Source organism: Elephas maximus, chromosome 18, assembly GCF_024166365.1.
Source record: "Elephas maximus indicus isolate mEleMax1 chromosome 18, mEleMax1 primary haplotype, whole genome shotgun sequence".
Classification (NCBI taxonomy): Eukaryota; Metazoa; Chordata; class Mammalia; order Proboscidea; family Elephantidae; genus Elephas; species Elephas maximus.
The window spans coordinates 71,105,743-71,132,495 of NC_064836.1; the positions used below are offsets into that span (position 1 = coordinate 71,105,743).

Sequence of the window (26,753 nt, forward strand, 5' to 3'; positions counted from 1 at the left end):
GCATTTACTAATGAAGATCAAAGACCACAGCCTTCAGTATGGATTACACCTCAGCATAAAACAATCCTCACAACTAGACCAATAAGCAACATCATGATAAACGGAGAAAAGGTTGAAGTTGTCAAGGATTTCGTTTTACTTGGACCCACAATCACCCATGGACACAGAAGTCAAGAAATCAAGAGGCACGTTGCATTGGGCAAATCGGCTGCATGAAATCTCTTTAAAGTGTTGAAAAGCAAAGATTTCACTTTGAGGACTAAGGTGCGCCTGACTCAAGCCATGGTGTTTTCAATTGCCTCATACGCATGCAAAAGCTGGACAATGAATAAGGAAGACAGAAGAAGAATTGTGTTGGCGAAGAATATTGAATATACCATGGGCTGTCAGAACAAACAAATCTGTCTTGGCAGTATGGCCAGAGTGCTCCTTACAAGAAAGGGTGGTGAGACTTCATCTCTATCAAGAGGCACCAGTCCCTGGAGAAGGACATCATGCTTGGTAAAGAAAGGGTCAGCGAAAAAGAGGAGATGGATTGACACAGTGGCTGCCACACGGACTCAAGCGTAACAGCGATTGTGAGAATGGTGCAGGCCCGGGAGTGTTTAGTTTTGTTATACATGAGTGGGAACCGACTCCAGGGACCAAACTACACAAGAGAATTACCATTTACGAGTAACATTAGTACAGAAAATATTAAGGATTCTATATGGCCTGGTAGGGTAAGAGGTCCATGGGGTGCGGGGTGACACCACCCCTAGCCACTGGTTTTCAGCGCCCCCACCCCGACCTGGGTTGTTGAACATATACTTGAACACTACCCCAACTTAGGCCACCCTCTCTTTGTCCCTTTGCTTTTCAGGGGCTTCTATTTTCCTGGCCGTGTTTCAATTAAGATTCCTGTTGGTAGGTCCTACTACAAACGGGTAGCAGGTGTTTGATGCGTGAACGAAGAACCTCTCCTCGCAGCCAACTGGCCCGGAGGCGGGCGGGGCGGGGCGTAGGCCGCCGAGGCTCCGCCCCCCGACGCGCAGGCTGCTCGCCCCGCCCCTCAGCCGCCGCCGCCTGTCGGTGGAGATGCGCGCAGAGCCCTCGGGGCCCATGGTGCTTCCCGGCAGAGCCATGGCCAGTAAGTGGCGCCGCTCGGCGGGCGGCCCGAGCGCCGGCGGGAGGGGCGGGTGCGGCGCCGGCTCAGCCCGTCGGCTCTGCCCGTGGCCCTGCCTCGCCCGTGGCCTTGCCGGAGCCGGGCGCCCACGGGGCTCCGGGCCCGGCGGCAGGGGCGGCCCGGCGCGGCGGGCGGGGAGCGGAGGAGGCCGGGCGGGCAGCGCGGAGCCCTCCCGGCGACTACGGACTTCCGGGAGCCCCGGCCTGCTGCCCGGCTGCGGCTGCGGGCTTCCGGGAGCCCCGGCCTGCTGCCCGGCGGCGCGGAGCCCTCCCGGCGGCTGCGGGCTGGGAGCCCCGGCCTGCTGCCCGGCTGCGGCTGCGGACTTCCGGGAGCCCCGGCCTGCTGCCCGGCTGCGGCTGCGGGCTTCCGGGAGCCCCGGCCTGCTGCACGGCGGCGCGGAGCCCTCCCGGCGGCTGCGGGCTGGGAGCCCCGGCCTGCTGCCCGGCTGCGGCTGCGGACTTCCGGGAGCCCCGGCCTGCTGCCCGGCTGCGGCTGCGGGCTTCCGGGAGCCCCGGCCTGCTGCACGGCGGCGCGGAGCCCTCCCGGCGTCTGCGGACTTCCGGGAGCCCCGGCCTGCTGCCCGGCTGCGGCTGCGGGCTTCCGGGAGCCCCGGCCTGCTGCACGGCGGCGCGGAGCCCTCCCGGCGTCTGCGGACTTCCGGGAGCCCCGGCCTGCTGCACGGCGGCGCGGAGCCCTCCCGGCGGCTGCGGACTTCCGGGAGCCCCGGCCTGCTGCCCGGCGGCGCTCGCACGCCCCCTGCGTCCCGTCGCGCAGGCTTTCCCGGCGCGCCCCGGGCCGCCTGCTGCAAGATCAGCTGCGCGGCGGGGCTGTGTGCTGGCTGGAAATGCGAGCGCCGCCCTGCGCCCCCGACCCACCCAGAGAGCCGAGTCCCTGGGAGCAGGCCCTAGACTGCGCTTCCAGTAAAACCAGGTAATTCTGGTGCTTCTTCAAGCGTGAGGACCTCTGCCGTGTGGGTCCTTGGAGAATTCCAGTGTTTTTGCGTTAGAAGCCAGCCTATCCAGCGAGGTTTCTTTCACCCTCTTCCCCACAGATGGGTGTTTGAGCTAGGACTTGGCCAGAGTGTCTGCCCTAGTTATTTGTGTTTTGAGCCCTGTCACGTGAAAACAAGGCGCCTGTTTTGTTTGATTTGGGCTGGATGGTAAGAACCACTTGCCCTGGGGTCCATTCTGACAGAAAGCGACCCCATGTGGTGAGAGGATTGGGTAATTTGCCCTGCCTTGCACCGCCCTCACCCCGACGGACAGCGGAATGCCCAGGTCTCCTGCGCAGAAGACTGGGAAGTTTGTTTCTGCGTCTGGACACTGAGCTTCCGGGTGGACTATTGCTTGATTTGTGCGCGTTCCCATCCTGGGCCAGACCGGTTCACTCCGAAGGCCCCTGGGATGAGTTTCTAGCTGTGTTTGACCCAGCGCCTTTGCAAAATTCTGTTGCCGGAGCCAGTGGAGCGCTCTTGACTCAGAGCCTGGAGACTCAGTCCTGGCTCAGCCAACAGCTTTCCTTAGGATGTCAACAAAGTCATTTTTTTCTGGACCTCAGTTTCCTGACCTGTAAAATGGACATAAACTGCCTTCACTGAGTGAGGACTTTTGAAGCTGCCATGAAATACTGAGTGTGGATGTGTTGTTATCCATTTCAAACCGCTGGCGCAGTGCATGTTGGTGGCTGAGTGTTCAGGATTGGAATGTGGAAGTCCTTCAACACACCTCCCTGGGCGGGAGGTGACTGGTAGGGCATGACAGAGGCAGATGGGCTGGAGAGCTGTGGTTCTCCATGGTGGGGGTTGAGGATGGGGGTAGATATGGCTCCCTGCGGACTGTTTTCAACTTAGGTGACCCCCGATCCCTCCAAAAAAGGTGCTGGGTGGCTCTGCCTCCCCATCCCACTGCACAGTTCCAGATTTTGGCTTTAATAACAGCTCACAGATGTTTATGTGTGTAAAGACCCTGGCACGGCCTTAAGTGCAGTTACTGTGTTGTTCCCTTCACTTAAGTTACTTTCTTCTTTCTTTTCCACTTGGTAAGTCTTCATTGTTAGATTGCAACGACTCATAGGGCAACCAGGGATCTTAAAAGTCATTTTATGTCCATTTTACGGATGAGAAGATGAAGTGACTCCTGTCGCATCCTCAGTATGAACTACCTCCCCCGTGGCGGAATTTCCCTACCGTGGCACCTCTGTGAAGTGTGGTGATTTGCGGAGCAACAGGCAGGCCCAAGCCTAGTTCGGGACTCCTGCCCTTCTGGGTGGGAGGGGAAGAGGAGAACCATCAACACAGCCATGGTGGGCTTCATCTTCCAGCCCTTCAGAAACAGGGACAAAGCCCAGCTTCTGAGTTACAGCGGAGACCTTTAGTGGGTCTGTGTGATGTTGAGATAGCTCGAGGTGCCTGTTTACCCAAAAGGAATCGCAGCTCTTGTTTCCTGTTTTAGGTTCCCTTGTTTTCATCCAGGTTCTGGAACGATTTAACGAGCTCCATTCTGGAGTATAGTGAGCTCTTCTCACTATGCTTAGGAAAGACCGAGGAATGGGACATCTGAGTTTTCTTACGTTTAGGGTCTGTGAGTGTTGCCTCTTCTGGGGATGTTTGCCCTGTTACAGGAGACACCAGAGAGGTGGTTCTCTAACGGTGGGGTTTTCAGACTCTGGAGCGGGGATGGTGTAGGTAATTTAGGGCAAAAACCTGTTGCCTTCAAATCGACACCAACTCATGGCCACCCATGTGTGCCTGATCAGCACTGTGTTCCATAGGGTTTTCGACGGCTGATGTTTTGGAAGGAGATCATCAGGCCCTTCTTCTGAGGTGCCTCAGGGGAACTCAAATCTCCAGCCTTTTGATTAGCAGCCAAGTGCATTAACCGTTTGTACCAGCCGGGGACCCCAAGTTAGGGCAGGCCACTGCTAAAACCTCCCAAAGTTTTGCAGACCTTTATAGGTTACCGTGTGCTTTGACTCCTTTCCTGCAGCCTCCTATCCGACCATGCACAAGGACTGTATCAGTCAGGACCAGGAAGGACACGGAACTGCACCAGTAATTTGAATGGGGGAAAGTTAATAGGAAGAATTATGGAAACCCTGGTGGCGTAGTGGTTAAGTGCTACAGCTGCTAACTAAAAGGTCGGCAGTTTGAATCCACCAGGTGCTCCTTGGAAACTCTCCTGGGCAGTTCTACTCTGTCCTATAGGGTCACTATGAGTCAGAATCAACTCAATGGCAACGGGGTTTTTTTTTTTTAAAGGTGATTACTATATGTCTTAGTTACCTAGTGCTACTATAACAGAAATACCATAAGTGGATGGCTTTAACAAGCAAAATTTTCTCTTACAGCCTAGGAGGCCAGAAGTCCAAATTCAGGGCACCAGCACCAGGGGAAGGCTTTCTCTCTTGGTTAGCTCTGGGAGAAGGCCCTTGTCATCAATCTCCCCCTGATCTAGGAGCCTCTCAGTGCAGGGATCCCGGGTCCAAAGAACATGCTCCACTCTTGCTCTTCTTGGTTGGTGGTAGTGAGGTCCCTCTCCTCTCTGCTCTGTTCTCTCTTTTATGTCTCAAAAGAGAATGACTCATGATACAACCTAACCCTGTAGATTGAGTCCTGCCTCATTAGCATAACTGCATCTAATCCTGCCTCATTAATGTCATAGAGGTTAGGATTTATAACACATAGGATAATCACATCAGATCACAAAATGGTGGACAACCACACAATACTGGGAATCATGGCCTAGCCAAGTTGATATACATTTTGGAAGGACACAATTCAATCTATAATACTATGAGAGCTAGAAGACCACACTAAAGAGTATGGGGAGAGCAAGTGTAGGGTCCTTCTGTCAAGGAAGGAATAAATTTCAAAGAGCCCCCAATCTGCTCAGCCCAAGGCTGAGATTTAGACCTTATAAGCAGGCTGGCTACATAATCTGCAGGACCTGTTCCAAGATGAAACTGGAACCTCTTGTTTAGAAAGCAAGAAAAAAATACTGTTAACTTGCCATGGTGTTTTTTGTCTGCTGCTTAACATTGTACTCTTTGGCTACAGGGTTATCTGCGGGGTTAGCGCAGACCCTCCCAGGTGCCTGGGGCCTACCCTGTGACTCAGGACATGAGCAGCCTGCCCACTGCCAGGCTCCCCCTCCTGTCAGCCGCTGGACCAACTCACTGTGTCCCAGCCACTGGCGGGGAAATAGAGGCAGGCATCTCCACTTCCCATGGGCCCACTGCCCCAATTCACAGCAGGTGGGCAGCTTGAAGGGTTTGCAGCTTCTTTGCTGGGACGAGCTCTGTACCTGGGTGGGAGTGGACGGGAGACCCAAGATCAAGTAGCCGGGGAGAGGATTCAAACCCAGCCTGCTTACTTCAAGCCTTGTTCTCACTTCATTCCCCATACTATGTGGTGAGAAGCCGGCTCTGCCTCCTTTACTTCCGATTCTTGGCCTGGCCTGGGGCTTTGTCTAGGGATCTTGCTCTATCTCAGGGTTTCTCAACCACAGCACTGTCAGTGTTTGGCACTGGCTGATTCTTTGTTGCCAGGAGGCTGTCCTGTGCACTTGCAGGATGTTTAGCAGAATCCCAGCCTTTATCCACAGATACTAGTAGCCCCCTGCCAGTCATGACAATCAAAAACATTTCCAGACATTGCCATATGTCCCCTGGGGGCAAATTTGCCCTCTGTTTGAGAACCATGATTCATTGGAATTTAGCAGTCAGGTCTGCTGACAACTATTTTTTATCTTTGCCCTCAGCTTTCCGCTTGGCCCTCATCCAGCTTCAAGTTTCTTCCATCAAATCAGATAACGTCACTCGAGCTTGTAGCCTTGTCCGGGAGGCAGCAACGCAAGGAGCCAAAATCGTGTCTCTGCCGGTAAGTGTAGAGGAAGCCTTCCCTTTCTGGGAACTGTAGATCCAACAGAATAGTGTTTGCCATCCCTGGGTGACCTTTTGTGTCCCAAGGTCCAGCAAGGCCACGTCGGGCCCTGGGAGTTTTCCACGTATATGGATGATGACCCTAGCAAGGGCCTTTGTGACAGGATGTGCCAACATGGTTGTAGGTCTCTAACTTTAGGATCATCTACTCTGTTCAGGAGAGGAAACCAAAATCCTAGTAAGTTGAAGAACTTACTTAAAGCTAAAATACTCAGTACCTTAGATACTTATCTTTGTTTCTTATGTAATTAAGTCTTTACAGGACCAGGACATATGGGTTTTAACACTCAGGTTCCAACATTAAAAAAGAATGAAAATGATTAGAAACGTTTAGGAAGTCTGTGGCACCGTAAAGCCAGTAGGACTCTCTCTCTCTTTCTGAGGTAGTTTCTTTGAGAACAGAACCAGCTGAAGGTTGGCCACATTTGTTTGTCAGCAAGTCCAGGGCAAGCCCTCAAGAGGCCTGCCACAGATGTCAGCCTATGCATCTACTCGCATCTTCTCCAAAGACCTGACGATGATTAGTGGGTGGAATTATTCCAGATGGCCCCTTGATACTGAATCCCCACTATGGGGAGGAGGCAACCCTTTGCACACCCTGTCTAGATTGACTGGAGAATTTTCAGGGCCACTTTGTATTTTATTTAGACCCCAGTTCATCACAAATGTGGCCATTGAGCTGAGATCTTCAACAAGGGAGCCAGAGATCTTACTGCTAAGCCAGTCTTCCTTATGGCTCCAGTCTTAGCACTTTCCTGTACTTGTGTCCTGATCATGGTCTCTTGTTGGTTTATGTTGCCAAGGTCAGGAGAAGAAGCCCAGAAGTCAAAGCACTTGAATTCTGCCCTTGCCCACCTCACTGTCTATCCAGCATGAGTCTTGTACAAGCAGCAGCCTCTGGGCTTGAGGTTCCAGGTACATAGGAGATCTCAGTAAATACAAAATCAGTGAGTGAGAGTCTTAAGTCTAGTAATTTTTGCCTTCTGTTTTCTGAAATACCCCAGAACTGTTGACGACAGTCATACCCTGGGTGGAATGAGAGACTGTGTAGGATCCAAATGATAGTGCCGGAAGGGAATTTAGAAACAGCTCATTTTACGGACGAGGAAGTGTCAGAGCCTCTCTGGCTTTCAAAGGTTCATGTATTTTCTTCAGAAACAGACTTACTGCTTTACATAGTTAATAATTATAATTTTGAACCTATGAGTTCATCCTAACACCCAAAGTCATATGAGTAAGCACAGTTACAGTAGGTCCTGTGTCCTAGTTTGTTAGTGCTGCTGTAACAGAAATACCACAAGTGGAGGCTTTACCAAGGATTTATTTTTTCAGCTTAGGGAACTAGAAGTCTGAATTCAGGGTACCACCTCTAGGGGAAGGCTCTGTCTGTCTGCTCTGGGGGACCTGGTCTCAGCTTCTCTGGCTTCCTTCTTGGTCTTCCTTGGAAATGTCCCTGCGACATCTGTCTTTCCCCTATTCGTGCTTGCTTGTTTCTGAGCCTGATTTGCTCTTTTTACATCCCCAAAGTGGCTTAAGACACAGTGTACACTTATATGGCCTCATTAACAGAACAAAGAAAACCCTATTCTCAAATGCAGTTACATCCATGGGTATAGGGGTTAGGATTTACATATTTTGGAGGCATGCAATTCATTCCATAACATCCTAGATACCCAAGGTTAGGGACCAGTTGTTCTGGCAAAGACAACTCTGGCCTCTGCTAAGCTGACCATGATCAGGCAGTGCACACATGACTTATCTCCTCTAGCTCCACTTAAGCCAGTTGTTGAGTCCTGCCTGTGGCTACGGGCTCTGTAGCCCTGAGGTATCAGGGTTGTCCTTAGCGGAGCTAAAAGAAGCATCTGTCTTCTTATAACAGAATATTAAAATGGGTTGAGTATTTTGGTGGTTCTTTGCCCCTCTTTTTTTCTGCCAACATTATTCTAGGAATGTTTTAATTCTCCATATGGCACGAAATATTTTCCTGAGTATGCAGAAAAAATTCCTGGTGAATCCACACAGAAGCTTTCTGAAGTAGCAAAGGAGTGCAGCATATATCTCATTGGAGGTAACTTCCCACCTGTAAGGTATAAAGGCCTAAACGTTCAAAACATCAGAATGACCTTTCTTGTTACATTTAAACTGGGGAATACAATTCAGCCATTGAAAAGAATGAGATAGAGCTATACGTAAGGTGGAGATATGCAAGGCCCATTGTTAAGTGAAAAAAAAGTGAGTTCTGCTTGATATGAACAAGTTATTCCCTTTCAGATTAATGCCACACACAGAAGAAGGCTATATAAATTTTATACGTAGGTATAATTTTTTTTTTATGTATGTAGAGTGGAGGCCTGGTAGTACAGTGGTTAAGCTCTCAGCCGCTAACCAAAAGGTCAGTGGTTCGAACTCACCAGCTGCTCTTCAGGAGAAAGATGTGGCAAGAGAAACCCTATAGGGCGGTTCTATTCTGTTCTGTAGGGTCAGTATGTGTCAGAATAGACTTGACGGCAATGGGTTTTTGTTTTGTTTTTTTAATGTATGTAAAGGCATAGTAAATGCTGTAGAAGGACACACACCAAACTGATAATGATGATTTTCTCTACAAAAGGACTGGGATTACAGAGACAGGTGTCAACAGAACTTTTGCTGTAGTAGTAGTGGAAACAGAAATCACATCTGAGTGTCTTTCGTTATACTAATAAAATATTGGGATTTTTTTTTCCATAAAGAGACCATATACGTAAACCAGCTAAACCAGACCCACTGCCATCCAGTCAGTTCCAACTCACAGTGACCGTATAGGACAGAGTAGAACTGCCCTGTTGGGTTTCCAAGACTGTAATCTACTTGGAAGCAGACTGCCACATTTTTGTCTTGAGGAGCAGCTGGTAGGTTCAAACCATCGACCTTTTGGTTAGCAGCCGAGTGCTTTAACCACTGTGCAACCAGGGCTCCTACATACATAAAGGTAACTTTTATTTATGTGGTTTAGAAATAAATTTTAAAATGTTCTCTTTGGTTAAATAAAGAATAAGCAAACTAAAACTCTGCTCAATAAATACAGGAAACAAAATTATTTCTATATTATATTAAGGATTAGAAATGAATTAAGAAAAAACCCATACTAGTTGCTGTCAAGTCAGTTTTGACTCTTGGTGACCGATTTTGTATCAGAGGAGAGCTTTGCTCCATGGGGTTTTCAGTGGCTGATTTTTAGAAGTAAATCACCAGGCTTTTCTTTCGAGGTACTTCTGGGTGGACTTGAACTTCCAACCTTTCAGTTAGCAGCCAAACACGTTAACCATTTGTACTACCCAGAAGTTCAGAAATGAAGGCAAAGCATGAAGCACAGAGATAGAACTGTAGGAACCATGTTCAGTGATGGGGAGACTTACGGCTTAACATCCCTATCTTGAGGCTTTTTGGGATGCTGTTCTGTTGCAGGACCTGGTGAATTTTAATTTGAGCAACAGGGAATTCCCACATTTTGGTCTAATGTTACAGATCAAGTGTTGGTCAAGAGAAAGGCTGAATTTCAGGAATGATTTGGGTATTTTTTAAATCCATTTTTGCATCAGATCCAATTATATTTTGTCTGCACTCTGGAGCTTATCTCTAAAAGATTATATTCAAGGAAAAAAAAAAAGCTCATGATTAAATAACCCTTAAAAGATAGTAAACTTTATTTTTAGACCCAAGTGACAATTTATCAAATCTTTATCAAGTTATCACAGAAGAATTGCTTTATTCAGAATGTTTTGTGTGCCTATGTGTTTCTCCCCTCAATGAAAGGTTCCATTCCTGAAGAAGATGCTGGGAAATTGTATAACACATGTGCCGTGTTTGGACCTGATGGAAATTTACTGGTAAAACACAGAAAGGTAAGTAGGAAATTTGGCAAGTCTTGTTGCCTCTAGAGAATTTGTTATGAAGTCCCTAGTTCCTCTCATCATATTGTACACACAGCAGGCATATGGTTTATTGGCAGAGGAGACTATTCTTGGTCGTTGGAATTTTTATATACATTTTAGACTTTTCCTTCTGCAAAGGAAAAACCAACAGGAATTTTGATTGGGTTTGCCTTGAATGTTTATAGATCAATTTGGCCAGAGTTGCCATCTTTGCAGGATTAAATGCATATACATTTAAGATTGTCAAGTCCTCCTAATGAATTCTTATATCTGTAGGAAATGTCCCTTTTATTTCTTATAATACTTTTTGTCTTGGAGTGTGTTTTATATCTGATATTCCTATAGCCACTCCAGGTTTCTTATGCTTACTGTTTGCATGGTACATTTTTGTGTAATCTTTTATTTTCAGTCTCTTTGTGTCTTTATATTTAAAATGGTTCTCTTGTAGACAGCATATAGTTGGGTCTTGCTTTTTTATTAATTTTCACAATCTCTGCCTTTTAATTGGAAGTTAGTCCATTTATATTTAATGTAATTATTAATATTGTTGAACTTAGGTCTATAGATATTGTAACATTTTTTTTTTTCTCCTTTCCTTTGGGTTAGTGGAAATTTTTTATAATTCCGTTTTAATTTATCTGTTGGCTTTTTAGTTGTAGATCTTTGCATTATTCTTTCAGTTGTTGCCCTAGGGATTATAATATGCATACTTGTTAAAGTCTATTTATAACTAATATTGTACTAAAATGTAAGAACCTTGCAATCGTATAGGTTCGTTTTCTATCTCCCCTACCCTGTTCTGTATGCTATAGTTGTCATACATATTGCATTTACACATACTATAAATTCCACAAAACTATTTAAGTAGCCATTTGTATTTTTAAAGAAATTAAGAGTAAAGTACAGTCTTTTATATTAACCCTAAAAGACTATTTTACTCTTAATTTCTATCATTTCTCCAAATATTTAACATTTCTGATTTTTCTTTTCTTCCCAAAGATCCTAGTTTCTATGCAGTCCTTCCCTTCAGACAGAAAGATCTCTCTTGCATTTCTTATAGTGAGAATCAGCAGTCTATGAATTCTCTTGGTTTTTGTTCATGAATGTATCTTTATTTTGCCTTCATTCTTAGAAGATAGTTTTTTCTAGATACAGAATTCTGGGTTGGTTGACAGTTTTCTTTTTTTCTCTCCAGTAGTTTAAAAGATACTTAGTTGCTTTCTAACCTCCATCTTTTTTTTTCCAAGAGTCAGTGGTAATTTGTATTGTTGTTTCCTTTTTTTATGTAATTTGTCGTTTTTCTGTTTTTCTATGCCTGCTTTCAAGATTGTCAGTTATCTTTGGTTCTCAGTATTTTGACTCTGATGTGCCTAGGTGTGGTTTTCTTTTCATTTATCTTTATGTCTTATATCTGTAAATTTAAGTGTTTCAACCACATTTGGGAAATTTGGGGTGTTATTTTGTTAAATATTTTTCTGTCCGATTCTCTCCTCCTTTGGGACTCCAATACTTGTATGGTAATGTTTTTTGATATTGTTCCACAGGTCACTAAGGCGCTGTTGGTTTTTTTTTTTTTTTTTTCAATTTTTCTCTCTGTTCTTCAGATTGGACAGCTTCTGTTATCTGTCTTCAAGTTCACTAATTCTTTCATTATCTCCAATTTCCTGTAAGCCAATTCACTGAAATTTTTTTTAAAATCTCATATATTTTTCAGTTTTAAAATTTCTGTTTGTTTATTTTTATAGTTTTCATTTCCTACTGAGATTTTCTATTTTGTTTATTCATCAGGATCTTGTTTTCTTTCTTTTTTAACACACCCTTGAGCTCAGTTTCAGTAGCAGCTTTAAATTTTTTGTCTGGTAGCTATCACATTGGGGTCATGTTGGAGTCTGTCTCCATTAATTACCTTTTCTTTGGAGTAGGGTGGGGTCACATTTTGCTGTTTCTTTGCGTGTCTAGTAATTTTGGATTGTATATTGGACTATATGTGGTATTCTTGATTTTATTACATTTCTCCAAAAAGTGTTGACATTTTTTGTTTTAGCAGTAAAGTAAGTTCACTTGGCTGTACTCAAACACCAAATTCTGCCTCCTTCGCAAGCTGGGCAGCAGCTTTAGCTGCTCTGTTAAGTTGCTTAGCCTTAGCTGGCTGCTTGAAGTCTTCCCTGCTCATTTAATTCAGTGATCAGCCAGAGATTTGGACAGATTTTATATCCAGAATTAAGGGCTCTCCGTCTTTAGCTTTCTCCTTTTTAGTTCCTATGTACTTTGTCTTCTGGTTCTACAAGCCAGTAAGAGTGTATGTACTTTTCCAACTGCTGGTAGCACCAACTGGAGCCTGCTTTCAGGCTAAAACCATAAACAAAAGGGAAACTCACCCAGTCCTATTCCTTTTTTCCAAATGTTGACTTCACTTCAGTTTTTGCCTGCTTGTGGTCACTCTGCAGTGCTTTTAAGTAGATGTGCTTTTTATTTTGTCTAGAGTTCATAATCATCTGTGAGAGAGTTGGTCTGACAGGAGCTACTGTGCCTTTACTGAATAAAGTACCCACATTGGGCTATTTAACTCAACTGTTTGAAGCACGTTTTTTCAGTATTAAGTTTTCCTGTCCATGAGTGTGGTATTTATCCCCCCATTTATGTAGGCTTTCTTTATTTTCTCTCAACTTTTTAAATATACTCTTGTATATCTTTTCTTAGATTTATTCCTAAGTAGTGTATTTTGGTGCTCTTTCATTTTCTGTTTCTTGCTCATATATAGAACAACTGATTTTTTAAATATTAACCTTGTATATAATGACCTTCCTAAACTCACTTATTGATTCTAATAATTAGTAGAATTTTTTGGAGCTTCTAGTTATACAATTATGTCACCTGAGAATAATAACAGTTTTCATTTTATTTCCAGTCCTTACAGTTTTTATTCCTTTCTTTTGCCTCATTGCTCTGTTTAGGAGTATAAATGTTGAATAGCAGATATCCTTGTCTTGTTCCCAATCTCAGAGGGAAGGCTTTCAATGTTTGACCGTTAATTATGATGTTTGTTGTAGGGTTTTTTTGCAGATACTCTTTGTCAGATTAAGGAAGTTTCCTTCCTAGAAGAGTTTTTTGATCTTGTGTTTTTAAAATCATGAATGGATGTAGAAGTTTACCAAATGCTGAGTATGCATCTCTAAGATGATCATATGGTTTTTCTCTCTTATTTTGTTCGTGTGAATCACATTGATTTTTCTAATGTTAAACAATGTTTGCTTTCCTTGAATAAACCCAATTTGGAAGCAATGCATTATTCTTTCTATACATTGCTGAATGTAGTTTGCAGATTTTCACCTATTTTTAATCCTTGCCCACTGTTCACCTTCCTGCCCACTTAGCAGTTTGAGAGATTAATTCAGGACACTTCTTAGACTATGAGAAGTCTTCATCTAGCAGTAAAAAAACGAGCACATTAGTTTCTTCCCAGAAGCACGGACATTGATTTGCACACCGCCTAGAAAAGAGGCATTGTAAAACCAACAGCATCCTTCTTCCAGTTTCCTGTAATAGATTTCATTTTTATGTCAGCCAGCTGGTGGGGTGGATCGTGGGGAGGTTGGGGGTGCTGTTTGTACAGGTGGTCCTAAGCACCCCACATGTCTGCCCATGGGAACATGTCTGTCGTTACTGCTGTGTACCCCACTTGAGAAGAGGTAACCAAGTTACTTATTTGTGATGCAGATCCATCTGTTTGACATTGATGTTCCTGGGAAAATTACATTTCAAGAATCTACAACACTGAGTCCTGGCGATAGTTTCTCCACATTTGATACACGTATGTACCAGATAAGTTAGCCGCTTTTAGCAGTCCCAGTAGGAGAGAATCAGATATTCCTTTCTTTTTCTCTTAAGTTTCTCCCCAATTTCTTCACATAACCTGACTGAAAGGCCAGAAGTGAGAAGAGCAGGGAATGGTTACTTATCTGGAAAGGTCAGGCTGAATGGAGAATAAGGGCTTGACATGATTTTGCTCTTCCATTTGGCCACAGCCTCCTATTAGTAGGACAGCTTCCCCAGTGTATGTTAGGCTAGATTGAACACCTCCCACTTAGATAAGCATTCAGTTAGAATGAACTTCTCATCTCTACTCTGCTAACATAAATGATGTCTTTATGGGGTGAAGTCCAAGCATGAGTGAGCTTACATATTGTCCAACAACTGTGGGTCCTGTGTTAATTTACGCCTGTCAGTGTTTTGTGATCATTAGCTCAAGGAGGCGTTGCCAAACCATTTCGTAGGAGTTTAACTTTTTACTTGTGTCTCCTCTGTCTGAAAAACAGCTTACTGCAAAGTGGGCCTGGGCATCTGCTATGACATCCGCTTTGCAGAGCTTGCACAAATCTATGCACAGAAAGGTGAGGCGGCGCCATAGCTATGATACATCGGTGCGTGGTGGGCTGGTCTCTGTGGGCTGGAGAGAGCCCTTAGTCAGAAAGGCGGGAGGGGGGTTCTTAATCTCTTTACCCCCCAACCCCCCCACCCCCACATTGCTTCTCACACTTTCCCTGCAAACGGATGATAGCGTTTTGGGGGGTTGTGATTTAACACATCATATGCTAAGGCAGGAGCCATGTCTGCTGTACCTTTTGAGCCCTTCCTGCAACTGTGTTTGGAAAGAGTGACTTGGACCCCAGTAGAAATAAATAACTGGTCTGCACGCTCATGGATTTCACCACTTAGTAGCTCCAGACCTTGAGTAGCAGTAGAAATGTGGTCCAGACAAATAGAGGTGACCTGTTGTCTTGGCAGAGCACTGGGCCAAGTCAGAAGATCTGGGTTCTGGTTCCAACTCTTCCCCTTAATTGGCACAATAACTTTGGGTAAAATGATTTAATGTCTAAAGCGGTGGCTCTCAAGTTGCCTCATAGGAATAGTCTGAGGACTAAGGAGAAAGAACTTAAAAAGCTCCTCCTGTGGTGTTCAGCAAATATTAGCATCCCTGCTAGACCAGCGAGGCTACTTCCAATTCAGTTCTCACTTAAAAAAGAGAAGCGGTGGCAGATGGTGTGACTGCCTGGGCAACAGAGTTGGAGGTGCACAGGATCCAGGGCTGAGGGTCTCTGTTGAGTCTCATCAACATGCATTACAGCACCTACTCTGCCCGTAATTTCAGTTGAAAAGAAATACAGAACATGGTCCTTGTCTACGTGGAGCTGATCATATGGTGCCGAGAGAAATTCGGATGACAGTTCTGCTCTACGTTTTTTAGGCAAATTCGTGTGTTGCGACTTCTGTCATTGATACCACTTTTCTTGGGTGTCTGTGTTTTATGTGTGTATCTGTAAAGGAATTCAGTGCCATATCTTAATGCTGCTACCATTGTCTGACTTGGCTAACATTTTTATGCCTGAGAAAGCTTTGAGTTTATTCCCAATTGGGTAAGGAACAAAGGGAAGGACAAGTGTGGTTGAGTGTTCACCTGCATCCACTGTTCTTTGGCCTCTTTCTCTCCAAGGCTGCCAGCTGTTGGTATATCCTGCTGCTTTTAATTTGACCACTGGGCCAGCCCACTGGGAGTTGCTTCAGAGAGGCCGGTAAGAAAGGAATCATATCTTCAAGCATCTCAGTGTCTCCTCTTTGAGGAAAAATCTCCACTTTGGTAGAAGTACCAGCCTCCCCAGTACCGAATGCTGCCCCTGACTCAGGATGCCACTGCACCCAAATGCAATTAGGAAGGATGAATCTCCTGAGAGGGCTTCTACTTTTGGGCACCTTCTCCTCAGATGCCACAACACTAACCTCATGGATTTTGGGCTGCAGTTCCAAGATCATTCAGTGCATCAAGTGGACAGTGGTTTCATCTTCTGTAATTAGAAAGGGCCTGGTATGTCTGGGACAGTTGCCAGCAACTTTTACATAGAAATTGAAATCCATGGAGCTTACTTGCTCAGAGCCTAGAAGCCAAGGAAAAGGCAGGGGTTGTTTTAGCCTGACAGCCCTAGGGAAAGATTTGTGGTCTCTACCCAAGACTCTGTGCTGTTCAGATTAGAGTGTTTATCTTGCCCCATTCTTCACACCATTCTGCTAGTCTTGGAGTTATTCTGCCAATGAACTCATTGTAAGCTTTTGTTGTTCTAACCTATAAATCCAGGACATTGCACAGGTAACTTTGGCCTTATCACCACAGTGATTTCCTAAGTCCCTGTAGACAGAGGGGTGGTGAAGAGCAGATAGCGGAGGGGGATGTAACGTGGAAGAAAAGAAGTGTGACTGTGCATGAAATGCTCCATAAACCATGATATGCTGGTAAGAAATGATGGTTTTCTTCATTTAAAATACCTGTTTAACCCACCTGGAGCAAAGGAGAAAGAAGAACACCAAAGACATAAGGTAATTATGAGCCCAAGAGACAGAAAAGACCACATAAACCAGAGACTGCAAAAGCCTGAGACCAGAAGAACTGGGTGGTGTCTGGGTACAACCAGTGACTACCCTGACAGGGAACACAACAGAGAACCCCTGAGGCAGCAGGAGAGCAGTGGCATGCAGATCCCAAATTCTTGTAAAAGGACCAGACTTATTGGTCTGACTGAGACTATAAGGACCCTGGAGGTCATGGTCCCCAGACTTTCTGTTAGCCCAAGACAGGAACCATTCCCAAAGCCAACTCTTCAGACAGGGATTGGACTGGACAATGGGATAGAAAATAATACTGGTGAAGAGTGAGCTTTTTGGATCAAGTAGACACATAAGACCATGTTGGCATCTCCTGTCTGGAGAGGAGATGAGAGGGCAGAGGGGGCCAGAAGCTGACCAAATAGACTCAAAAATGGAGAGTGGAGGGAAGGCATGTACTGTCTCATTGGGGGAGAGCAATTAGGAGTATATAGCAAGGTTTGTTGTGGTTTTTTTTTAAATAAATTTTTGTATGAGAAACTGACTTGATTTATAAACTTTCACTTAAAGCACAATAAAAATTAGTTAAAATAAATAAAAACCTGTTTAAAAAAATAGAAGTGTCATATACTAACAGAAAAGTGTACTAATTTTAAGTATACAGCTCAGTGAATTTTTAAGTATGTATTCACCTGCCATGGTGATAACATATAGAATGTTTCCATTCTCCCCAGAATGCTCCAATTTACCCCTTCCGAGCCAATGCCATCTTCTTTCTTCCCAGAGGTAGTCACCATTCTCACTTCTAGAAATGACAGCAATTTTTATTGGAGGGAGAGCAGAGGTGGTTGGCCAGCTGCAGGGTGGAAGATGGGGCAGGGGAATGGGATTCCATGAGTATTAATAAATGCGGCCTTGTCAAAAGCAAGAAAAGCTTCAGAGGTTGTGGGATGACCTGACAGGGGTTATTAACTGGGCCTAGAGGGCTCCTGGGGATGAGGTGGGTTGGTGTACCCGGGCTGCTCCCTGCAATTCTTGTCTGATTTGAGTTGGTGGGACAGCCCCAGTGGTGTGGAGGTATCTTGTGGCCCTGCAAGGTGTGTTGCCGCAACATGGCCAGCCTGTTTTCTCTTTCCACCTGACTTGCTTTAACCAGAGAACCTCTGCTCATTTGCCTGTGACAGGTTAGCTTATACCAGGGTTTCTCAACAGTGGCCTGTTGACATTTCAAGCTGGACAGTTCTTTGTCGTGGGAGCTGTGCTGCACATTGTGGGATGTTTAGCAGCATCCTGGCCTGTACCCACTAGGTACCAGTAGCAACCCCCTAGTTGTGACAGTCAGAATGGTCTCCAGACATTGTCAGATCTCCCTGCTGGACAAAATTGTCCCCGACTGAGAACCACTTGCTTTTGCATAAGGTGCTGTTTGAAGAGGGGGTCCGTGGCTTTGCGGTTTCCCTCCACGTCGGGGCCAGCCTGGCCTGCCCTGTTTGTTTCTAAAAGAAGGACCTGTACACTTAGAATTGAGACCCGTGTAACGTATGTTTACCTTTCTTCTGTCTGTCGGCCACAGCGCTGTTGATAACCAGGTGTATGTGGCCACCGCATCTCCTGCCCGGGACGACGGAGCCTCCTATGTTGCGTGGGGACACAGCACCGTTGTGAATCCCTGGTGAGTGGCTGCCTGAGGACAGGCTTTCTGGGTGCTTGGGAGAGACGGCAGGTGAGCAGGTGGGCTGTCCGATTCCTGACCAGCCCTGCCTCTACCCCCTACTCCCATTTCCCCACATCCCCGGCCAGTTTTCTGCCTCTCTCTGTGACAGCCTATTAACCCTTCTGCTTAAAAATATGTGAGAATGAAATTGTCCTGTTCTCCAGCCGAGTGCTCAGTCTCTGCCCTCTCCTGAACGTCTTGAGTGGCTTCCACTGTCGGTCAGATTTGGATCATATGGCATGACAGACGGTTGGTTTTAGTCAGAGAGGCTCCCTGGCCCTGGGCTTTTTTTTGGTTAACATTTAAGCTGGGTGACTGGTTCTAGGGCAGGAATGAGTTCAGGGTGAGGACTTTGCTCCCAGCATGATGATTGGAAAAGGGAGTTCAATTCAGGGAAACCATGAAACCATGAACCTGTCCCCTGTGAAAGGTAAAGCATCTTACTACTCAGTGAGACCAGCACGTAAGTCTGCTGAGATTGGTGTACAGTTACAGACATACATTACGGTCTGCCCTTGTATACCCGACAAAGAAGAGTCCCTCAGGGTGCAGTCGGTTCACATGCTTGGCTGCTGACCAAAAGGTTGAAGGTTCAGATCCACTCAGAGGTGCCTTGGAAGAAAGGCCTGGACATCTGTGTCTGAAAAACCAGCCACTGAAAACCCTAAGGAGCACAGTTTTACTCTGACACCCATAGGGTTGCCACGAGTCGGGATCATCTTGACGGCAACTGGCATATTTTAACTTCTCATACATCTGCGTGAACACACACAGATTGATACGTATTTTTACAGTTTCAGGATCTCACAGTGGGGTCCCTGAAGGCCCTCTTGTCTGGCTTTATGTGTGTGACAGGGGAAGACCTTGGAGGGTATGACTGGGGAGGAGTCTTGGTGACCCCCTGCACATCAGGCATTAGGGGTATTGGAGGAGTGGGAGGATCAAGTTGGCTTGAAAATTTTCTTAAACTTGATCCAAGTCTCTCTGTCCAGACGTCAGTGTTAGGCTTCCAGGCTTCTGCCTCTGGGGCCGCCATGCTCATTTCCCCAACGAATTCTGTTAGTGACCACACTGGCTGCTTCTCACACACGGTAGCTGTATCAGATTTACCTTTATTTATTCCTTTTCAGAACTCCATCTTTAGGATTTTGAGGCCCCATGGCCTATATTGATGTTGGAGTGGGTGCCTGGGGTTGATAAATTGGTCTTTGAATGCCAGGAAAGAAATAGAAAATAATCAGAAAGGAGTGTGTTAAATGGCGTTAATGATAGTGTTTGTAGCTCATATGTGCCAAATACCTGCTCGTGGCTGTCTGGTAAACTGAACCAGTTATTATGTCAGATGGTTTGTTACGTCAGATTACTTTGTTTTGTGCTTTGGAGAAATTTCCTTTTACCATATCTGTATTTGGACCCCTGCTCTGGGCCTTGTCGGTCTGTCGCTGTTTCCCCTGTGTGATCCAAGTCTGACTGACAGTGAAACCCGCTCAGTGGCTTTGCAGACCAGCCTTTCCTTGGGCTTACGAAGGAGAGTTTCCTGATGTGGGGCTCCTGCCGGGGTCCGGTTCCTCACCACTTCGACCCAGACCCCCAGGTTGAAATCTTCCCCTCAAATCTTTTTCTTTAACTGTGCTTTAGGTGAAAGTTTATAGCTCAGGTTAATTTCTCCTACACAAATTTATATACCTGATGTTTTGTGACATTAGATGCATTCCCTCAAATCTTAAACAGAAACCAGTTGACACAGGAATCGTGGGATTACAGGCACAAAGCCAGAGATCCCAGCAGATCTGAGCCCTGTCCAGGCCCAGCCTCACCATTCCCAGGGCGGGGAGCAGCCCTGGAGGCAAGAAGGAGGTCCAGACTGCCCTGTTAAAAGGATTTCCCTGAGATGCACTCCAGTGGGAACAGGATGGAGTTCCTGTCGGTCATAGGGTAGCTCTCTTCCCAGATACTTATAATCATACAGTGTGACTCCTAGCAGTTTACAGCTTGCGAAATGAACTCCTTAATTTTTTCACTAAATTCTCACAGAGCTCTTCTGTCCAGTTTATGGATTAGGAAATGGAGACTCCAAACGACTTGCAACAAGGTCACCGGCTAGTTAAGTGGTAGAACAGGGATTTATACCTCTACCTTATAGTTTTAAATCTCAGATTTTTTCCCCTTTGCCCTGTGAGATGGGGAGGAAAAACAGCGAGATTGTGAATATCAACAAACACCAGTGAGTCCCTCATTCTTCCCTGATTTTTTTTTAGGGGGGAGGTCCTAGCCAAAGCCGGCACCGAAGAAACAATTGTGTATTCAGACATAGGTAAGGTGCGCCCCAGCACAATTCAGGCCTTTGGTGTCCCATTGCGCTGAGGCCAGTATCTGTGGCTACAAAGCTCCTGTCATCTAGTGGGGCTCCCTCAGGTCCCTCCTCATTCATCCTCCAGGGCGCTGGAGACCCTGGTCCTCTGGCCAAGCCCTGGGGGCTGTAGCTCAGCTTGAGTTTTCTTGCTTTGAGTTGAAATGACTCCAGAGCCAGTGCTAGGCTCTCTGTGCTTACAGACAAGGCCTGTGTCCCTGAGTCACTCGGCCAGACCCTGGTCGCTAGTGCGGTGTGTAGGAGGAAGCCTCCCTAGTTAGTGCAGAGTCGCGTCTTACTAACAGTGCATTTGCCTGCTTTTGCAGATCTGAAGAAGTGGGCTGAGATACGCCAGCAAATCCCCATTTTTAGCCAGAAACGATCAGACCTCTATGCAGTGGAGGTGAAAAAGCTCTAAAGTTTAGTTTCCAACATGTCACGGCACAAGAAGATACGATTCTGCAACATAACTCCCTACTGAATTTTTTAATGGAGACCCCCCCCACTGCTTTTTTATTTTTAGTTTTCACCCTTTCCTCGCTGGGAACTTTCTGTTGAGCTGATAGAGTATCAAACCCAAAACCCATTGCCGTCAAGTCAGCTCCGACTCATTACCACCCTACAGGACAGAGTAGAACCGCCCCGTAGGGTTTCCAAGGCTGTAATCTTTCAGGGAGCAGACTGCCGCATCTTTCTCCCGCAGAATGGCCAGTGGGTTTGAACCAGTGACCTTTCGGTTAGCAGCTGAGCGCTTAACCACTGTGTCACCAGGGCTCCGTTGTTAGAGTATCAACACATTAAATAGTTAAAATTATGTGGGTCACTTACGAAGAGTCAGGCTGGCACTGAAGAGCCAAAGGAGGGGGGCTGGCTCTAAAGTTTGCAGACTTAAGTTGCCTCAAAGCATTTGGTAAAAGTATCAGATCGTGGTATCCTGGTGTTCGATTCACCTAATACAGATATCTTTGTGTCATGAATCTCTCCCCTCACTTGCTGGAGTTGGAACCCATTTTCTGGAAAACTTGGTCTGATGCTACCCTTCTCCAGGTGGCACCTTCAAAGTTGCATTTCTGTCTGTGAGTTAACTATGGGAACCAAGATGGCAGGTCCTTGGTGCTGGCCAGAGGGAGTGGCAGCCCCACTCTTCCTAGCAGCCCCTGGCGATCGCAGATTGAAGAAGGAGCTGATGATTCAGTCCCAGGCCCTCCTGGTCTTGAGGGAGAGACTGTCAACGATGAGCCCGTGGGAGAATGGCAGTACTGGCATTTGGGGATGGCAACTAAAGTATGAATCCCTGCAAAAGGTTTTCTGGATAGCGCTGAGGGTCTCACAGAATCTTTTTCTTTCTGCTTTTCTCCCTGGTAACATTTTCTAGCTGCATAGATAAAGGCACCTTTTCTGCCTTATTATCAATTCCATACTTCAGCAGTTCTTAGAAACTTTTTAGTTTAAGGATGCTTTTGTGCTGTTAAAAAGTAAGGACTTCAGTGAGCTTTTGTTTACGCAGGTTATAGCTAGCGGTGAACTGGTAAATGTTTTACAGCCAGGTAGGGACTTCAGTGAGCTTTTGTTTATGCAGGTTATAGCTAGCGGTGGACTGGTAAATGTTTTACAGCCAGCTATCCAAGAAAATATCCTGATTTATACTAACATTTGCCAATTTCCATGGTTTAATTAATGCGCAGTATGGCCAAGTTCAAGTTATCAACATGCATCTCCAAACACGGAGATAGGAACAGATGCACACAGGCAGCCCTTTTGTGCTGGTGCAGTCCTGCTCTGCTAGAACACCACTGGTTATCTTTATAGATATTTGCCATATTGGAAAATAAAACAGAATTTTAAAAGAAAAGAATGTATGAGCATGCATCCTATTAGCTTTAAGACTGACGATAACATTGTATGTCATTAATCTCTGGAGAACAGCACTGTGTGCTCTAAGAGAATGAGTAAAAAAAGGCAAATGAATTTTTCCTTTCTTTTAGTTAAATGTACAGTTTGGTAAAGCTTGACATACGTATATACCCATGAATCCAGTACAGTCAAGATAATGAACATATCCACTACCCCCGAAAGGTGGTTGTGTTTTTTTGTAATCCCTGGAGCCACTCCTTCATCCCAGGCAACCAATGATCTGTTTTGTCACTATAGATTAGTCCGCATTTTCTAGAATTATATGTACATGGAATCGTACAGTATGTATACTTTTTTGTCGTCTTTTAGCATAATAACTTGGAAATTCATCCATGTTGTGTGCATTGGAGCCCTGGTGGCGTAATGGTTAAGCATTCGGCTGCTAACCAAAAGGTTGGCAGTTTGAATCCAGGCACACTTTGGAAACCCTATGGGGCAGTTCTACTCTATGCTATAGGATCACTATGAGTCGGAATCTACGTGACAGCAGTGGGTTTGTTTTGGGGTTTTTTTTTTGGGTGTGCATTGGTAATTCATGCCTTTTTTATTATTAAGTAGTATTCCATCATATGAACATACCACGGTCTGTTTAGCAGTTCACATTTGAGTTGTTTCCACTTTTTGGCTTTTTGGCTATTACAAATAAAGCTACTAGAAACAATTGTGTACAAGTCTTTCATTTCTCTTGAGTAAATATCTAGGCGAAATGATGGGGTCATATGGTATGTGCAGGTTTAACTGCCAAACTGTTTCCCGAGGCTGTTGTGCTATTTTCCATGGCTACCAGCTGTCTACCAGAGTCCAAGTTGCTCAGCAACATTTGGTATAGTCTTTTTAATGTTAGCCATTTTAATGGGAATGTAATGTTATTTCATTGTGGCTTTAATTTGTATTTCCCTAATGACTAATGATGTTGAACATCTTTTCATGTGCATCTTTGGTAAAGTGCCTGTTCATACCTTTTGCCCACATTTTTATTGGGGTATTTATCCTCTTATGAGTAGTAAGAGTTCTTTATATATTTTAGTTATATAAATCTCTGTCAGGTATATGTTTTGCAAATATTCTAGCCTGAGAAATATTGCCATTTCATTTTCTTAAAGGTATTGTTGGAAGAGCAAAAGTTTTAATTTTGGTGAAGACAAATTTATTTTTTTTCTTCTGAATTTTGCACTTTTATGTTACATTCAAGTATAGGTAGTCCCAACTTAAGATGTATTTATGTTACGGCAAACTGTACTTAGGATCATCTGTTTTTTATTTTTTGGTACATGTTATCATTCGTAATATGTACTACATACAGTGTTACAGTATGTAATTTGCTGATGTTATTCTCAGATGTTCACTCACAGATGTTCAAAAATTGAATTTTTAAAGATACTGATAAAAAAGTAGTAATAATGCAAACTAAAAAGCAAAGGTGTTGACTTACTTCAGAACTGACTTATGACAGAGTCATTGGAACAGAACGCCATCATAAACCTGGAACTACCTGTAATCATTTCTAAACCGAAGGTTTACAAAACTTCAAACCTATGTTTAAACATACAATAAATAAGACTTTATTCTGTATTTTCTTTTAGAAGTTTTATAGTTTTAGCTCTTACGTTTAGGCCTGTGATCCATTTTGAGTTGTTAATTTTTTGTATATGCCGTAAGAGTCAAGATTCCCCCCCCCCGCCGCCCTTTTTTCTGGCATTTGGCCATCCAATTGTTCCAGCACCAGTTGTTGGAAAGATGATCCTGTCCCCATTGACCCTAAGTGGCACAAACAGTTTGTGCTCAACTACCAACCTAAAGGTTGGCAGCTCGAACCCACCAGGGATGTCTTGGAAGAAAGGACTGGCTGTCTGCTTCAGAGAAACTTGCAGCCAAGAAAACCCTATGGAGAGGTCCTACTCCATAACTTGTAGGGGTTCCATGAGTCAGAATTGACAGCAACGAGCTTAGTTTTTTGTTTTGGTATCCCCATTGAATTGCCCTGATGCTTTTATAAGAAATGAGTTGGCCATGTAAATAGTCCACGACTTACAGAGGCGTTCTGTTCCAGCAACTCTTGTCAGTTCTGACGTAAGTTGAATAGCTAATTTTCGTTATTATTCTCTTTTATTATCAGTATCTTTACAGATCTGAGCTTTGTCTTTAAGGGTTGGAAACGTGACAAATAAACTTAGATATATTTTAGTACATACATAAAAAATACACAACCATAAAAATTTACTCCAACAATGAAGGGTTGGACAAGATTGGCATTTTGTCAGTTGTGGTAATAATTCCACTTGTGGAAAGTTCTGGATCATCTGGGTTATCCCTGGGAATGGGGATGGCGTTTCTAGGCAGAAAATTACTGAGAATTGCCTTTTCTTTTTTTCTTCATGTATTTCACAGTAACATGTCACTGCTTCTTGAATCGACCTATTGCCTTTAGCAAAACAATCAGGGTTTGGATCCATGTTTTCAAGCAACTGAAGCCGCTGACTTAGTTTAGAAAAAAATTCAGCCAGTCCTTTCACCATAAAAAATTTTGACAACTTCTTCCTGTTCCTTATTATTTCTTCTTCAGCATTTCTTTCCTCTGCTCTACAGCAGTTTTAAACAGTAAATCATAAAATCGAACGTTTGCGAGTGAAGTCTGAGAGTGATAACATCAAATTATGCAGGACAACACTGTGTGGCACATATCACTAATGACAAGGTGTACAAAGAAAACAAAAACAAAAGATGGACGATTGTAAGCAGTTCGTCGTAACTTGAATACGTTGTAAGTGAGGGTCTACCTGTATATATGTGGGTCTGCTTCTGTACCCTCTTCCTTTTCATTGATCTGTTTGTCTGCCTTTACATCAGTAACTTACTATGTTTATTACTGTAGCTTTATAATAAGTCTTGAAATCAGGTAGTGTTAGTCCTCCAACCTTTTTTCCAAAATTGTTTGACTATTCTAAGTCCTTTGTATTTCCATGTGAATTTCAGAATCAGCTGTAAAATAAATTTCTACCCAAAAAAGTCTGTTGAAATTTTCATTGGGATTGCGTTGAATCTATAGAGCAGTTTGGCAGAAAACGGACATCTTAACGATATCAAACCTTCTGATTCATGAGCATGAGCTCTCTCTTAAGTTATTTAGGCCTTTAATTTCTCTGAGCAATGTTTGGTAGTTTTAGTATAAAGGTATTGCTAATCTTATTTTTCAGTTTTATCCTAAGGAATACAGTTTTTTTTTTTGATGCTATGATATTGTTTCTAAACGTCAATTTCCGATTGTTCTTTTTTTTTTTTTAGTATATAGAATACAATTTATTTTTGTATATTGTTCTTGCATCCTGAAACCTTGCCAAACTCAGTCTAACAATTTCTTTTTTTGTCTATTTTACATGGTTTTTCTGATATGATTATGTATGAAAATAAAGACAATTTATAAAATAAAGTTTCTTCCTTTCCAGCCTGGTTCCCTTTTATTTTTTTCTGGCCAGTCCCATTGGATAGAACCTCCAGTATAATGCTTGAATAGAGGTAGTGTTGGACATATTTGCCTTGGTCCTGATTTTCGAGAAAGCAGTCTTCCACCATTTAGTATGGTCTTAGGTAGGCTTTTCATAAATGCCCTTATCAGGTTTAGTAAATTACCTTCTATTCCTAGTGTTACGAGAGTTTTTATCAGGAGCAAATGCTGGATTTTGTCAAATGGCTTTTCTGTAATTATTAAGATGATCATGTATTTTTTCTTCTTTAGTTTGATTGATTTTACATTGATTGATCTTTGAGTGGTAAAGCAAGCTTGCACTCCTGGGATAAACCTCACTTGACCAGAATGTAGCAAGGCCCTCTTATATATGCTATTGGACTTGATTTGCTGACATTTTAAGGATATTGGTGTGTAGTATTCATTTCTTGTAATGCCTATCCGGTTTAGGCATCCAGGTCTGCTGGCCTCATAAAATGGCTTGAGAAGTATTCCCTCTTCAGTGGCCCGAAAGAATTGTGTGGGAGCTTGGCAGGTTGTCTCTTTTTTAATCTTGTCCTTTCTGGCTAGAGATCAGTTTTATTAATCTTTTTATTGCCTTTGGTTCCATAGATTTTCTGTATTGTTTTGCAGATTTTTATTTAATTGATTTCTGCTTTTATTTTTTTTTTTTTTCTGCTTATTTTGGGGCTTCATTTGCTCTTCTTTTTCTAGTTCATAAAGTGAACACTGAGGTCATTGATTGGAGACCTTTCTTTTAAAATACAGGTGTTTAGTGCTATACGCTTCCCTCTAGCTACTTGGTTTAGTTGCAGCCCCAGCTTTGATACCTTGTTTTCATTTTTGTTCAGTTTAAAATGCATCTTTTTTTTCTTTGTTCTAAGAGTTTTTAAAATAAATCTGTTAGTTTCTGAATAAATATTTGA

General features: G+C 44.1%; 1 protein-coding gene across 2 annotated transcripts; it reads left to right on the top strand.

Moving 5' to 3' along the window:
• Nucleotides 1-1,048: 1,048 nt before the first annotated feature.
• On the top strand, nt 1,049-26,753 carry NIT2 (nitrilase family member 2). Of its 2 annotated transcripts, XR_007513894.1 has the most exons (11): nt 1,049-1,129; nt 5,923-6,041; nt 8,051-8,171; nt 9,896-9,984; nt 13,732-13,825; nt 14,331-14,405; nt 15,506-15,584; nt 17,960-18,058; nt 20,359-20,414; nt 20,777-21,957; nt 22,030-26,753. XR_007513894.1 is itself a non-coding variant. In XM_049858656.1 (10 exons), the coding sequence occupies exons 1-10, from the start codon at nt 1,078-1,080 to the stop codon at nt 20,866-20,868; spliced, it is 876 nt and encodes a 291-aa protein (XP_049714613.1). In that variant the 5' UTR covers nt 1,049-1,077; the 3' UTR covers nt 20,869-26,751. The 2 variants fall into 2 exon arrangements, 1 of the variants encoding a protein (XP_049714613.1); XM_049858656.1 differs by having other exon boundaries at nt 20,777-26,751.